Source organism: Marmota monax, unplaced genomic scaffold, assembly GCF_021218885.2.
Source record: "Marmota monax isolate L192 unplaced genomic scaffold, Marmota_monax_Labrador192_F-V1.1 WCK01_AAM20220418_F8-fsc00133, whole genome shotgun sequence".
Classification (NCBI taxonomy): domain Eukaryota; kingdom Metazoa; phylum Chordata; class Mammalia; order Rodentia; family Sciuridae; genus Marmota; species Marmota monax.
In genome coordinates, this window is record NW_026694821.1 from 2,996,045 (window position 1) to 3,009,654 (window position 13,610).

General features: G+C 34.5%; 1 protein-coding gene across 3 annotated transcripts in view; it reads left to right on the forward strand.

The window, feature by feature from the left end:
* The window catches only part of Znrf2 (zinc and ring finger 2), an 83,983-nt gene that overhangs the window by 37,133 nt on the left and 33,240 nt on the right, over positions 1 to 13,610 (forward strand). For all 3 annotated transcript variants that reach the window (XR_009225095.1, XM_058573155.1, XM_046426014.2), the window contains exon 2: positions 7,825 to 7,920. Coding sequence is in view for 2 of the 3 variants with exons in the window: in XM_058573155.1 (XP_058429138.1) it covers positions 7,825 to 7,920 (96 nt within the window). In the remaining variant the exon portion in view is untranslated. The remainder of the gene's footprint in view (positions 1 to 7,824; positions 7,921 to 13,610) is intronic.

A 13,610-nucleotide genomic window follows, 5' to 3' on the forward strand; every position in this document is an offset into this window, starting at 1 on the left:
TGAATTTGAAAAAAAAAATAGCTCATTCTTATGAACAATGCTTAGGGCTCTGTTGATTGTCAAATTATGGTTATTGGTAATTAGAATTCCGTAATCTGCTTTAATTGTACCACTCTTGCCTCTGTAGAACTCAGGACAACTATATAATTTGTTTTTGCATCCATTTAGATATTTATTCATTGTTGATTTATATAGGTCTAGTCTGATGGGCAAGGTGAATAAAGTATTTAGAAGAATTTCTGTCTCACAGGTATTCTCAGACTTGTTAGGATCTATATGGAAGAAATATTAATGACATCAAATGAGAATTATTAATAAAAGAAATATAGTAGGTCAGAGAAGGACATTCTCGTTTTGAGTTCTCTTAAAGATTTCACTAAGATGGTGAGTCATGATCTGGGCTTGAGTGACAATAGATTGTCAGTATACCTGTTTTTCTTATTTTTATTAACAATCAAGAGCAGAGGCAAAAAGGGTTTAATGGGTGATGTGTTCTTTTGGAGGAAAAGGATTAAATGGTTTTACCAGATTTGTAGTTGGATAATAATAGGAGGTAATATGAAAAGCTCAGCGTAAGAAAAGATGGTGTGTACATGTGTAATAACGTAAGATGCTCTTTGAGCCAGGATGCTGTGGCAGAAATCTTGAAGGCTGAGCAATTATAAGAGCTGAGTTACATCACTTTTGATTTCTTTCTACTTAGACCTATATTCTCTTTAAGTGAGCAGCTTAATCAAGAGAGTCTTTTGCTTATAAATCTTTAATTCCATTATTAGAGATAGGAAATGGCGACTACCATACCTGAGGAATTCTGTATTACTAGTATAGTACTGTGTTGCAGTATTAAATATTGTCAAGCATAGAAGAAACACAAAGGGAGACAATGATTAAAGCTTGTTTTGGAGTGGAGCATTAGAGAAAGATTCCTGGAGAAAAGTGGCACCTTAGCGGGATCTGGGTGCCAATCAAGAGTCCTTTAGATCAGGCATGATGGTACACACTCTTATCATCCCAGCAGGTTGGGAGGCTAAGGCAGGAGGTCACAGGTTTGAAGGAAGCCTGGGAAACAGAGTAAAAAAGGGCTGAATATGTAACTCAGTGGTAGAGCACCCCTGGGTTGAATCCCCTGTACCAACCCACTCCCACATTTCTGATTTTTTGTTGTTTTGATTCATCTTGTCATTGTGTCCTAAGTCTTTGAGGATATAAATTTCGCAGTTCCCATTTATTTTTCCTTCTGAGAGTTCTGAAAGGCTCCCCTTGCCTAGTGTGTCTCCAGTAAAGATTAAATGTTATTCTGTGAATAATTCCTGAGGTTTCCTTTTTCCCTCCTTCTCTTCACTTTTCCTCTTCCAACCTGGACTAAATACTTCTAGATCTGCCACATATTTAGCACCTAAGGACTTCCCTTCATCTCTCTCCTGTGAGGGATCTATTTGCTCTCCTGTTTTAATGGAGTACGTGTTCTAGAAGTCTCTTGAAAAGTGTGCATTAAAGATCTGTCTGGAAAAAAATGTATGTATCAAATGTATGTATCAAATGTATGTATCAATAGTTTAGGTACATAATCCAAATGAAATGTTTCCTTTTGGAATTTTTGAAGTTATTGTTTCACTTGTCTTTCTGTGACATTGTGTTAATGTTGAAAAGACCAGTGCCATTTTGATTCTGAAGAATAGTTTCACCTAAACTCCCCAAAAGTAGTGATATCATTAAAGACAAAAATTTAAAAAGGTCTGGGACACTATTTTAGATATTTTGCTTTGATCTTTTGAAAATATTTAATAGATTTTTAAAAATCTCTAATGCTTTGTTTTTTCATAGTAATGTAACTTTACATTTTATATGGCTTTTTATTTTCATTTGTTTCTTTTACATTCTTTGAGTCTACATACTTATGAACTTTAGTCTAGAAAAATGTTACATTATGTCTTTATAGTTTCTTCTTTTCTCAGTTTCTCCATTTTTTGGTTGGATGTTAGACCAGCTGGATTGACCTTCTGATTTTTATTATCTACTGTCTTTGACTTCTGGTTCTGCTTCTTAGGAGTTAGAAATGCTGTGTAGAGTAATAGTTAAGGATTTGGGCTCTGAAGCCAGAAAGTCTGCTTGAATTCTGTTGTGACAATTTTCTAGATAAATGATTGGTTACTTATCCATCTGTAAAATGCTTGTACCTAGTTCAGAGATGTAAAGGTAAATTAAATAGTTTGTTCAAAGTATTTAAATGATTTCCTGCTATATAGTAGATGTTAATTATTAACATTTGGCATTATTACCTCAAGTAGTTCTTTTACCTTTCTACATAAATCTTTAATTTTGATCAAATTTCTAATTTTCAAGTGCTTTCTTTTGGTTCTCTTATTATTTTATAGTTTCCTGTTCTTGTTTCTTCGATGCAGTATATCTTTAATTATTGGGATAATTAAGGAAATTGGAAAAATTCTTTGATGTATGGAAACCAAAGCAAGTAAATAGAAGCAATCAAATAAATAGAAACAAAAGCCCCCAATAAATAGAAATCTTATAATATTTGGGACCAGTAGTAGGCACTATTGAAATTTTCTACTGCTGCATGCATTGACTTTTATTATAGTTTTTCTGAGAGTTCTGAAAGGCTCCCCTTGCCTAGTGTGTCTAACTGTTTTATTGTCTCCTTTGTGTGTTAAAGGTTTTTCCAAATTTATTTACAATTATGTTCAGATTATATTTGGCAAGAATATACATGGGTATATTACATCCTCAGTGCATTACATCAGAGAGCACATCATGTCAATTTTCCCTTTTGCTGAACATTTATTTAAGTGATTACAAGTCATTTTTTCTGTTGTAATAGTACCTTAGTTTAAGCGATTATTGGATTAGTATTTTCAGAATGTCTAATTATCCATATGTACTTTTACATTCTTTTAAAACTTAATATATTAAAATCTGTGCATTATTTTGATTCTCAAATCGCCCAAATTTGGCCAAGAAGGAACCTTTTTAAACTGGCACAACAAGATATTGTAATTTCCCTGTCCTGGACCTAAAACTACCATTTTCCCAAGGAACTCAGGTTCTTTTTTGTGGAGGAATGATGATACAGAAACCTAGGGCTAGATGCTGGGGCTGCTTATTGATACTGGGTTGTCATTACTGCTGGGCCCTTTTTAGTGGATAGAGCGTGTTTTTCCTTGCAGTCTGTTTGATATCATTTGTTGTTTTGTAATTAAGGGTATGGATTTTTCCCTCAATCATTGGTGATTTGTTTTTATATTTAATTTCAAATCATTAATATTGTTCAAAAATCAAAAGCTTTATTGAAAGGTATATTCAGAATATCTTCTTACCTATGTCTTGCCATTCTCACCTCCTATGGATAATTGCATTTTAATCCAATTTTGAAATGTATGCTTTGTTTTTCTTCCAGATGTACACACACACATATATGAATTCTTATTTACCCTTTCTTACACAGTTGCTAACATAGTATGTTACTTAATATATCCTGGATATCACTCCATTTCAGTTCATAGAGATCTTTATTTCTTTTTCACACATTTCCTTTTTTGGATATACCAGATTCACCAAATCTCATGTGTAATCAAATAAATTGTTTCCAATATTGTACTATTTCAAATAGTGTCACAGTAAATTACTTTTTTTTTTTTTTAAATGTTGGGGTTCTACTTTCTTGGTGGGTTCTTAGAACTAGATCAGAAGAAAAAACAATTTTGATTGATATTGCCCAATTACCTTTCTATAGACATTGTACAATTTTACAATCCTGCCAGCAGCATATGCTTATTTACTCATAGCCACATCAACGATGTGTTATCAAACTTTTGAGTTTTCACTGATCTAATGAGAAATGGTATCTCTGTAAAATAGAGCCCAAGTCTAGAAAGCTGTCTTGTGTCTACAGAGAACCACCTGGATTTCTAGTTAAATACAGTGAGTTAAACATCTCTGTTTCTCTCTCCTCTCTCCTAAAGTCACTAACATGAGAATAAAGAAATGCAAAGAACTTAAAAGTGTTTTTTGTTCTTTAATCAAGTGCTGTGCAGTTTTTCATTTAAGTGTCATTTGCATATATTTTTGGTGAAATATCTTTTTAGAACTTTTGCCCATTTTTCTAACAGTTTTGATTTTTATTTTTCTTCAATTTTAAGTGTTTTGGTGTGTTTGTATATATGTACTAGATATTGAACTTAGTAAGGGGCACTGAGCCACATCCCTAGCCCTATTTTGTATTTTATTTAGAGACAGGGTCTCACTAAGTTGCTTAGCACCTTGCTTTTGCTGAGGCTATCTTTGAACTCGTCATGATCCTGCCTCAGCCTCTCGAGGTGCTGGGATTACAGGCCTGTGCCACCACACCTGGCCTCTTTTTGTTTTTGATATATATTACAAAAATTTTTGTCATTTGTCTTTTGGATTTGGTTTTGATTAATTTCACCATGATTAATCTTTTCCTCTTTATTGCATGGTGCTATAGAGAAAGACCTTAAAAAGTTAATTGGAAGTTTTATATGCAAGACTAAGGCTTACAATAGGCAAGAATCTTTGATGTTTCATTTGACTTAAGAATCTATCATATTCTTAATGGGTAGAGATAGAGAAGGACTTTTTTCAGTGGCCAGGTGTGTGTGTGTGTGTGTGTGTGTGTGTGTGTGTGTGTGTGTGTGTTTTGCTAGGGATTGAACTCAGGGCCTTGTGCATGCAAGGCAAGCACTCTACCAACTGAGCTATATTTTCTTCCTGCCCATTGCCATGCCTGGTATCCTCAGTTATATATCTTTCTTGGTTCATTTTTCCATAATAAACCTCTGTTCTCTTGTTCTGGTAGGAGAATGGTAGTTGCTTGCCTGGATGTCATGGATTGGGAGCCTGAAGATCTGTGGGTTTTTTTTTTTTTTTTTTTAACTTGTAGATAGACACAGTACCTTTATTTTTATGTGGTGTTGAGCATCAAACCCAGTGCCTCACCTCATGTGTGGTAGACAAGCACTTTACCACTGAACTACAGCCCCAGCCCTAAGGGTCTGTTTGTATCATCATTACCTGAAGAGTTATGGAGCTATGGATTCCGTAGTGAGAATTTATTTACTTTTTTCAGCATTCAGGTTATCCATTTTCTCAGTCCTATTTATTTGTTCATGTATTTTTTTAATTTTCTGTTTTGCTGCTGACTTTCCTTAAGTTCTTTTTCTAGAATTTTATTCCTTGTCACTTTAGTGGGTTTTGGGGAGAGGAGAGACACGATGTTTAAATTCACATTGTAGGGGCTGGGGATGTGGCTCAAGCGGTAGCACGCTCGCCTGGCATGCATGCGGCCCGGGTTCGATCCTCAGCACCACATACAAAGATGTTGTGTCTGCCGAGAACTAAAATAAATAAATAAATAAATATTTTAAAAAAAAATAAAATAAATTCACATTGTAAATTCCAGTAGTTTTTTTGTATATACTGTTTTTCCTCCGTAGGGTTGCTGGATGATCTCAGTGAAGCTTTTTATAATGTACATTTATTAAAGATTTAGGGATTGTGTGTCATTACTCAGATAATTCTGATCAGTAGTTCTGACATTGTTCACCTCTGTCCCTGTTTTATGCCCTGTTTAACCTCAAAAGCAGCAAGTTTTTAAATTTCCAAGGAAAAAAGATTGTTGGTCCTTGAAATTTAGTTGCTGCTTTGAGGGCCTCTTTGCCTTCTCCAAAGTTGATCAAATTTCATTGTATCTGATGTAGTCTGTAGTAGGCAATTACTAATTTTTTGTAGTTTGATTTTTTTTTAAATGAATCCTCCTCCCCCACTTTTCATTATGGTGGTTTTCAGGAAGTTGAAGTAAAACATTTCTTTTCAAATGCAATTAATATGGGGTTTTACTAATATTTTTTTATATGTGGACACAATATCTTTGTTTATTTTTAAATGTGGTACTGAGGATCAAACCTAGTGCCTCACACTTGTGAAGGAAGCACTCTGCCACTGAGCCACAACCCCAGCCCTTAATATGATTTTTAAAATGTTGTTCAAAAGCATATATTTCATTTTTGAAATTGAATACTTGGATGAGAAGCTATGCTAAAACCTTTTCTCAAATCCTTGTAAAGTTCTGTATGAGATTATGGTTGTGGTCTAACTCATTTGGTTGCCATTATCACGTCACCATAGAAAGAAGATGGTCCCTGAACCTAGAGAGCTGCAGAATGCCCTTTCACTACTGGTTATATTAGTTGTCTCTAACAGTGCTGCTCCTCCTTCCCTCTGTGTGTTTGCTCCAGGATCTCCCATGTGGACCCTTTCCCATGCTTGCCTATAGTTTCTTTTCCCTTATAAGTCCAGTTTACACACAAGTCAATAAGAGACACTCCACTCTCTCTTGCCTACTGACTTTGCTGCTACTGCTTTTTACTATTGACTAGTATAGTCTCTCACTCTTTCTTAGGCTGATTCAATCAGTTTTTCTTGGAACTCTTTTTGTTTCACTCCTCATTTGTCCCTAGCCAAACTACAAATTGGGATTATATTCCAGCTCTGCTCAAGCGTCTTACCGTGTTGGGGTGGAGAGTGTCGGGAGAATAGTGAGACAGTAGGGAAACATGATGACTGCCTAAGCAGTAAGGAATCAGGGAACGAGACAGTTTTCTTTGGTAAGTAAGGTAGTAGAATAAAACTGACTAATGACCGATTGTCTCCTTTAGTAGGTTTATTTTTAATGGAGTACTTCAGGCAAATATTTAGTAGTTAAAACTAATAATTGTGGGAGACGAACTAATATTTAATTTGTCAAAAATGTGCCCTGGCTTGATGCTGTTGTTACTTGTGTTATGACTTTAGTAACAGTATGGTGAAAAGACCACTTGATACTGTTTTTTTGTTATTATAATGAAATACCCAAGGCTGAGTAACTTTATTTATTCTTCATGTTATTTATTCTTTTTAGATGTACATGAGTATATTTTGACATATTTTTATAAATATGGGTCTGGTAACTTTAGAAAAGTGGTTTCTTTAGCCCATGGTTGTGGAGGTCAAGGGCATGGTACTGGCTGGTATTAGTGTGGCTCTGGTGAAGGCCTCACAGTGGCAAGGAGGGATCACATCATCAGACAGGAGGAAGCTAGAGAGCCAGTAAGAGGTTAGGCTCAGACTTTTATAACCCTAGAATTCCATTAGAACTACTTTAATCCCTTCTGAGGGCATGCCACCAGTGATCTAAAGACCACCCACAAGGCCCCACTTTTTTAGGGTCCCATCCCCTCTTTACCACATGGGGATGAAACTTCCAACACAGGAAATCTTGGGGGACTTACTCATATTCTAGCCAAACCATAGCAACTACTAATGTAGATGTCAATGAGAGGAGTCTTAGATTGTAGGCTGTTTTTGCTGTTCTGAAAGCCTTCACATTCTTCCTTATAAGTTCTAAAAATATTGAGTAGTTTCTAAGGTCCTATGAGACTGTAAAAACTTGTGACTCTGTGTACCTTTTCAGGTTGGGAAAGGTAATTTTCACTAAGATGGTCGTATTGGAAAGCTACTATAAAATGAAATTATATGTGTCGATAGATTAATGCAAGAAATTAGAAACATGAGAATTACTGGACCAGAACATTAGGAAGAGTGAGAATTCTCATTTGAACCTGTTTCTTTTTTTTTTAATGATAGGATGATTTTAATAAACTAATTTAAATATGGTCACAAACTTTTCTCACTAAATTGTACACAAGTACTATAATGCATTATTGTGTGATATTGAAGTTTGAGATGCTTTTTAAAAATCATAGTTGGATTATTAAGAATAGTCAAGTGACTTGGGTTTCTTTTATTTTTTAGGATTTAAGTGCCCTGTATGCTCAAAATTTGTACCCTCTGATGAAATGGATTTGCACCTTGTGATGTGTTTAACAAAGCCAAGAATAACCTATAATGGTAAGTCCACTGTCCTAATAATTTTAAATAGAATTACCTTACATTTTGTAAATTTCGTTTTTTCAGTAAAATTTAGATGGTAGGAAGGCCCTTGTGCCCTCTGCTAGACCATTAGTCATTCTGAGCTGTTCTCAGGGACCCTTCTCTCAAAAAATTACTGAGAATTTTAGAGAGCTTTTGTTTACTAGGTTATATATGTCAATGTTTGGCATATTAGGAATTAACAGAATTAACCTTTTTTTACTTAATTCAAGCATTAAATGTAATTATGTTGACATAATTTTTAAGTGAAAAAAGGTAAATTTTCTAAGTCAAAAAATACTTAATGACTAGAGTGACATTTACATCTTACATCTTTGTAAACTGTGATGTCTGGCTTGATGACAAAGAATTCTCTATCTTTTCTACATTCAGTTTGTTGTGATATGACACTTCATGTGTCTTCTGGATACTTCCATTGTTACAGAGACAATGGGAATGAAAAAGGCAAATGATGGTTTAGTGTTAATATAAAAATTGTTTTTTACCTTCTAAAACTAAAAAGAATCTCAAAGACTCCCTTAGTTCCCTTACTCCAGAAAATTCTTTTGGGAACTTCTACACTGAAATAAAATATTTCAGGTCAAGCCTAAGTAATAAGTAGTTTTCGAAATGACCATTTTTCTAAAGTAAGCATGCATGGATGAAATTGCAGCTTTTTTCTTAATTATTTAAAGTATATGATAAACAAAGGATACGTATTTAGGAATACAGAATAAAAGTTTGTAAGTATAGTAAATAGATGGCTAAATGGAAGAAAAAAAGGAATGAAATAGAGATGAACTCCACTTATGCCATGCATTTACATCTGTTTCTGTCTTTGTCCCCAAAACATTTCTATTCTGCAATTCCTGAGGGTAGTTGGCACTTTAGTTAGGTCTGGTGCTTTAGACTGTGCTATTCTTTCTGGACCAAAATCCCTAGCTATTTATTTAGTATCTAGGAGAGATCTTACGTATAGTCTTGGCATACTTTGGAATAAACGTTGGGAAAAAAATCAAGTAGTTTTTTCATAATAAATTGACTAAGAGAAAAGTGAAAGTTCTTCCCCTCAAAATTTTATAAACCGAAAAATTCAGAAGAAAAATTTTAGATGTAAAATTTGGTTTGAAATAAGTCAATAGAATATTAATCAACAGTGAAGCTAGTTGAAAGATGGACTGGATGCTTCAAGTATCTTTTGAGCATCTATTATGTATAAGGTATGTGTTAGGAAGTAGGACTATAACAATGAATAAATTACGGGTGGAGCTTATAGTGTCACTGATTTCTCTGAGCTAAAATTTATTGGTTATTTAAAGGTATTACATGAAAAACATAGTAAGTGTACAAGCAGTTTACTAATCAGGAGATTTCTGAGGTAACTGAAATCTTGGGAAAGGTAGAATTTAATATTGAAATGAACATATTACTTTGGATTGGTGTTTAGAGATTGTTTAGGAATCGGTACCTGCCATACCTCAAAGTTAGTGTTCCAGCCACACTATTATAGTGATGACAGTAGAATATTCTTTCCCATTCATTTGCCAATGAAAATGGCTTTTACAGTTATTTTGTGTAGTAAATGTTCCTATTGGTAATATCCTAACCTTCTTACATTATGAAATTGAATTGGCTATTTTGCATAATTAGTTAAAATTCTGTTACTTAAGAAAAAAAATACTCAAATTCATAGTTTGAGGCTAAAAATGGGCTTGTTTCCACTACTTGCTCCGTTATCCTTTCATTACACTCCATAATTAAGTTTACTACAAGTGTCTGGGTTGAGGGTGTAGCTTAATGGTAGAGCATTTACTTAGTATGCCTGACGTCAGCTTGGGGTTCAATACTCAGCACAGTAGTCAATCAATAAACATACTTAAACATACTTAAAGTTTAAGCCTTGAATCGAAAAAGTACAATAAAGTATTTGCACACTTTCTTTCTGTAAATCTAGAATACAGTCTTCTTAGGTGTTGGTATTTAACAGTTTTTTAATTTTCAAATTTTCTATGTTCAAGTCATTAAATTTTCTGCTAGATTGGTGTCTCAAAGAACCCATATATAACTTTCTGCTTGGGGATACTGTAAACCAAAGGTTAAAGTTTTAAGTATTTAGTAGTTTTCCAAAATCTAAAATTAGTAAACAACATGAGAAAAATTAATGAAGTTTCAGCCATTCTTAATGTAGCGAGGCTTGAATCTTTAAAAATTTTTATTAATATTAAACTATATAAACATTCGCTTGTTCCGTAAAATTTATATGTAGTTTTTGAAGTTTTAAAACTAATTCTTGGATGATGGCTTTGTATGAGTAATGGAAGAGAAAAGAAGCTTTTACTGGACTGATTTGGAGGGTCATAGAAAGGTGGCAGATTAGTAAAATGCCTCTGTACTATGGGGAAACTTTGTTTTAAGGGCAGATCCCCTAGACTGCCATTTATAGCAGTGCCGAATCTGTGTGAAAACTAGCCTCTTTAAAGTCTAACCAAGGTATCTAGTATTATGACATTTAGAGCAAGGTGAGTCAAGGAATCTCTGAAGCTGAATCTTTTTAGTCACCTGGACTCTAAGCTTAAAGTTTTATATTTGAATTCCTAAATGTTGATTCCCAGTCAGATTGATTGGACCTCTAAATTATATTAATTCTCAAAAAAGAAATTTTTTTCAGCATAATGCTATTAACTTATATCTTTCTATAGCCTTTCCTGAAGTAGCTAGACCTGACATTTTGAAATTTATTTGTGAATTGGGTATTAATTTAAATGTCTATAAACATTCACAACAAGGAGAGAAGTTGGGCTGGTTTCAATCTGGATGTGTTTATAGACACATTTCTGAATAGAAAGAGTTGGTAATTTGGAGTTTTAAAAATGCATTCTCACTTTAAATTGATAATTAAAATCAAATTTAAATTGATTATTTAAATATTATTTTGATTTTCAGATTAGCCCACAACAACTTTCTTATTTAAAATGTATAGTATGTCGGGCCAGGTTGAGGCTCAGTGGTAGAGCGCTTGCCTAGTATGTGTGAGGCACTAGGTTCGATCCCCAACACCATACAAAAATAAAAAAATAAATAAATAAAGGTATGTGTTCTCTACAACTAAAAATAAAAATAAAAAATTCATAGTATGTTTGTGAACACCCAGATCCTAGTATCCAAAGAAGAAAATTGGGTAGCTAAGTGGAAATTGTCAGGGCTTAGGAAGCTGGCTCAGCAGAGCTTCAGGTAGGAGGCCCAGGGCAATTGTGGCAGGAAAGGATCCTGAACGATTGGGTAATGTTACTTACTGGAAGTGGTATTTTGGTAGGAATGAAAAAAATGTGTAAATGCCTCAGTGAACATCAACATTATATTGCCCTTATATCAAGTCAGATACTGCCTATTTTTATTTATTTTTCTCCCTCTTTCATGTGTTTCATTGTTTTGTTTATGGACCTAGTAGTTTCTTGTATACTCAGTGACTGATATAAATATTATGAGTATTGATTGAGTCTTGATTTCCTTGTTCAACATCTTCAAAAATAATTCAAAACAAATCAAAAAATGAATTAAATATTAGCAGATTCTTAGTCCTGATTTTATTGAGCTTCAAACTTCATGGATCATGGTATATTTTATATCATCATAAGTTCAATTTTTACTTTAGAAATCTGTGATTAAATGCAGTAAGATTATTTTTACTTATTTTTATTTATTTTTTTATTGGTTGTTCAAAACATTACAAAGCTCATGACATATCATCTTCCATACATTTGATTCAAGTGGGTTATGAACTCCCATTTTTTACCCCAAATACAAGTTGCAGAATCACATCGGTTACACATCCACATTTTTACATAATACCATATTAATGACTGTTGTATTCTGCTACCTTTCCTATCCCCTACTATCCCCCCTCCCCTTCCCTCTCATCTTCCCTCTCTACCTCATCTGCTGTTGTTTAATTCTCTCCCTTGTTTTTTTTTTTTTCCCCTTTCCCCTCACAAACTCTTATATGTAATTTTGTGTAACAATGAGGGTCTCCTTCCATTTCCATAGTTTCCCTTCTCTCTCCCTTTCTCTCCCCCCACTCGTCTCTGTTTAATGTTAATCTTTTCCTCATGCTCTTCTTCCCTGTTCTGATCTTAGTTGCTCTCTTTATATCAAAGAAGACATTTGGCATTTGTTTTTTAAGGATTGGCTAGCTTCACTTAGCATAATCTGCTCTAATGCCATCCATTTCCCTGCAAAATCCATGATTTTGTCATTTTTTAGTGCTGCGTAATACTCCATTGTGTATAAATGCCACAGTTTTTTAATCCATTCATCTATTGAAGGGCATCTAGGTTGATTCCAAAGTCTAGCTATTGTGAATTGTGCTGCTATGATCATTGATGTGGCAGTATCCCTATAGTATGCTCTTTTAAGGTCCTCAGGGAATAGACCGAGAAGGGCGATAGCTGGGTCAAATGGTGGTTCCATTCCCAGCTTTCCTAGGAATCTCCATACTGCTTTCCATATTGGCCGCACCAGTTTGCAGTCCCACCAGCAATGTACAAGTGTACCGTTTTCCCCACATCCTCGCCAGCACTTATTGTTGCTTGACTTCATAATGGCTGCCAGTCTTACTGGAGTGAGATGGTATCTTAGGGTGGTTTTGATTTGCATTTCTCTGACTGCTAGAGATGGTGAGCATTTTTTCATGTACTTATTGATTGATTGTATGTCCTCCTCTGAGAAGTGTCTGTTCAGGTCCTTGGCCCATTTGTTGATTGGGTTGTTTGTTATCTTATTGTTTAATTTTTGGAGTTCTTTGTATATTCTGGATATTAGGGCTCTATCTGAAGTGTGAGGAGTAAAAATTTGTTCCCAGGATGTAGGTTCCCTTTTTACCTCTCTTATTGTTTCTCTTGCTGAGAAAAAACTTTTTTAGTTTAAGTAAGTCCCATTTGTTTATTCTTGTATTTAACTCTTGGGCTATGGGCGTCCTATTAAGGAATTTGGAGCCCGACCCCACAATGTGTAGATCGGAGCCAACTTTTTCTTCTATCAGGTGCAGAGTCTCTGATTTGATATCTATCTCCTTGATCCATTTTGAATTAACTTTTGTGCATGGCGAGAGAAAGGGGTTCAGCTTCATTTTGTTGCATATGGATTTCCAGTTTTCCCAGCACCGTTTGTTGAAGATGCTATCCTTTCTCCATTGCATGCTTTTAGCGCCTTTATCAAATATAAGAAAGTTGTAATTTTGTGGATTGGTCTCTGTGTCCTCTATTCTGTACCATTGGTCCACCTGCCTGTTTTGGTACCAGTACCATGCTGTTTTTGTTACTATTGCTCTGTAGTACAGTTTGAAATCTGGTATCGCTATACCTCCCGATTCACACTTCCTGCTTAGAATTGCTTTTGCTATTCTGGGTCTTTTGTTTTTCCATATGAATTTCATGATAGCTTTATCTATTTCTACCAGAAATGCCGTTGGGATTTTGATTGGCATTGCGTTGAATCTGTAGAGAACTTTGGGTAATATCGCCATTTTGATGATGTTGGTTTTGCCTATCCATGAACAGGGTACATTTTTCCATCTTCTAATATCTTCTTCTATCTCTCTCTTTAGGGTTCTGTAGTTTTCATTGTATAAATCTTTCACCTCTTTTGTTAGGTTGATTCCCAAGTATTTTATT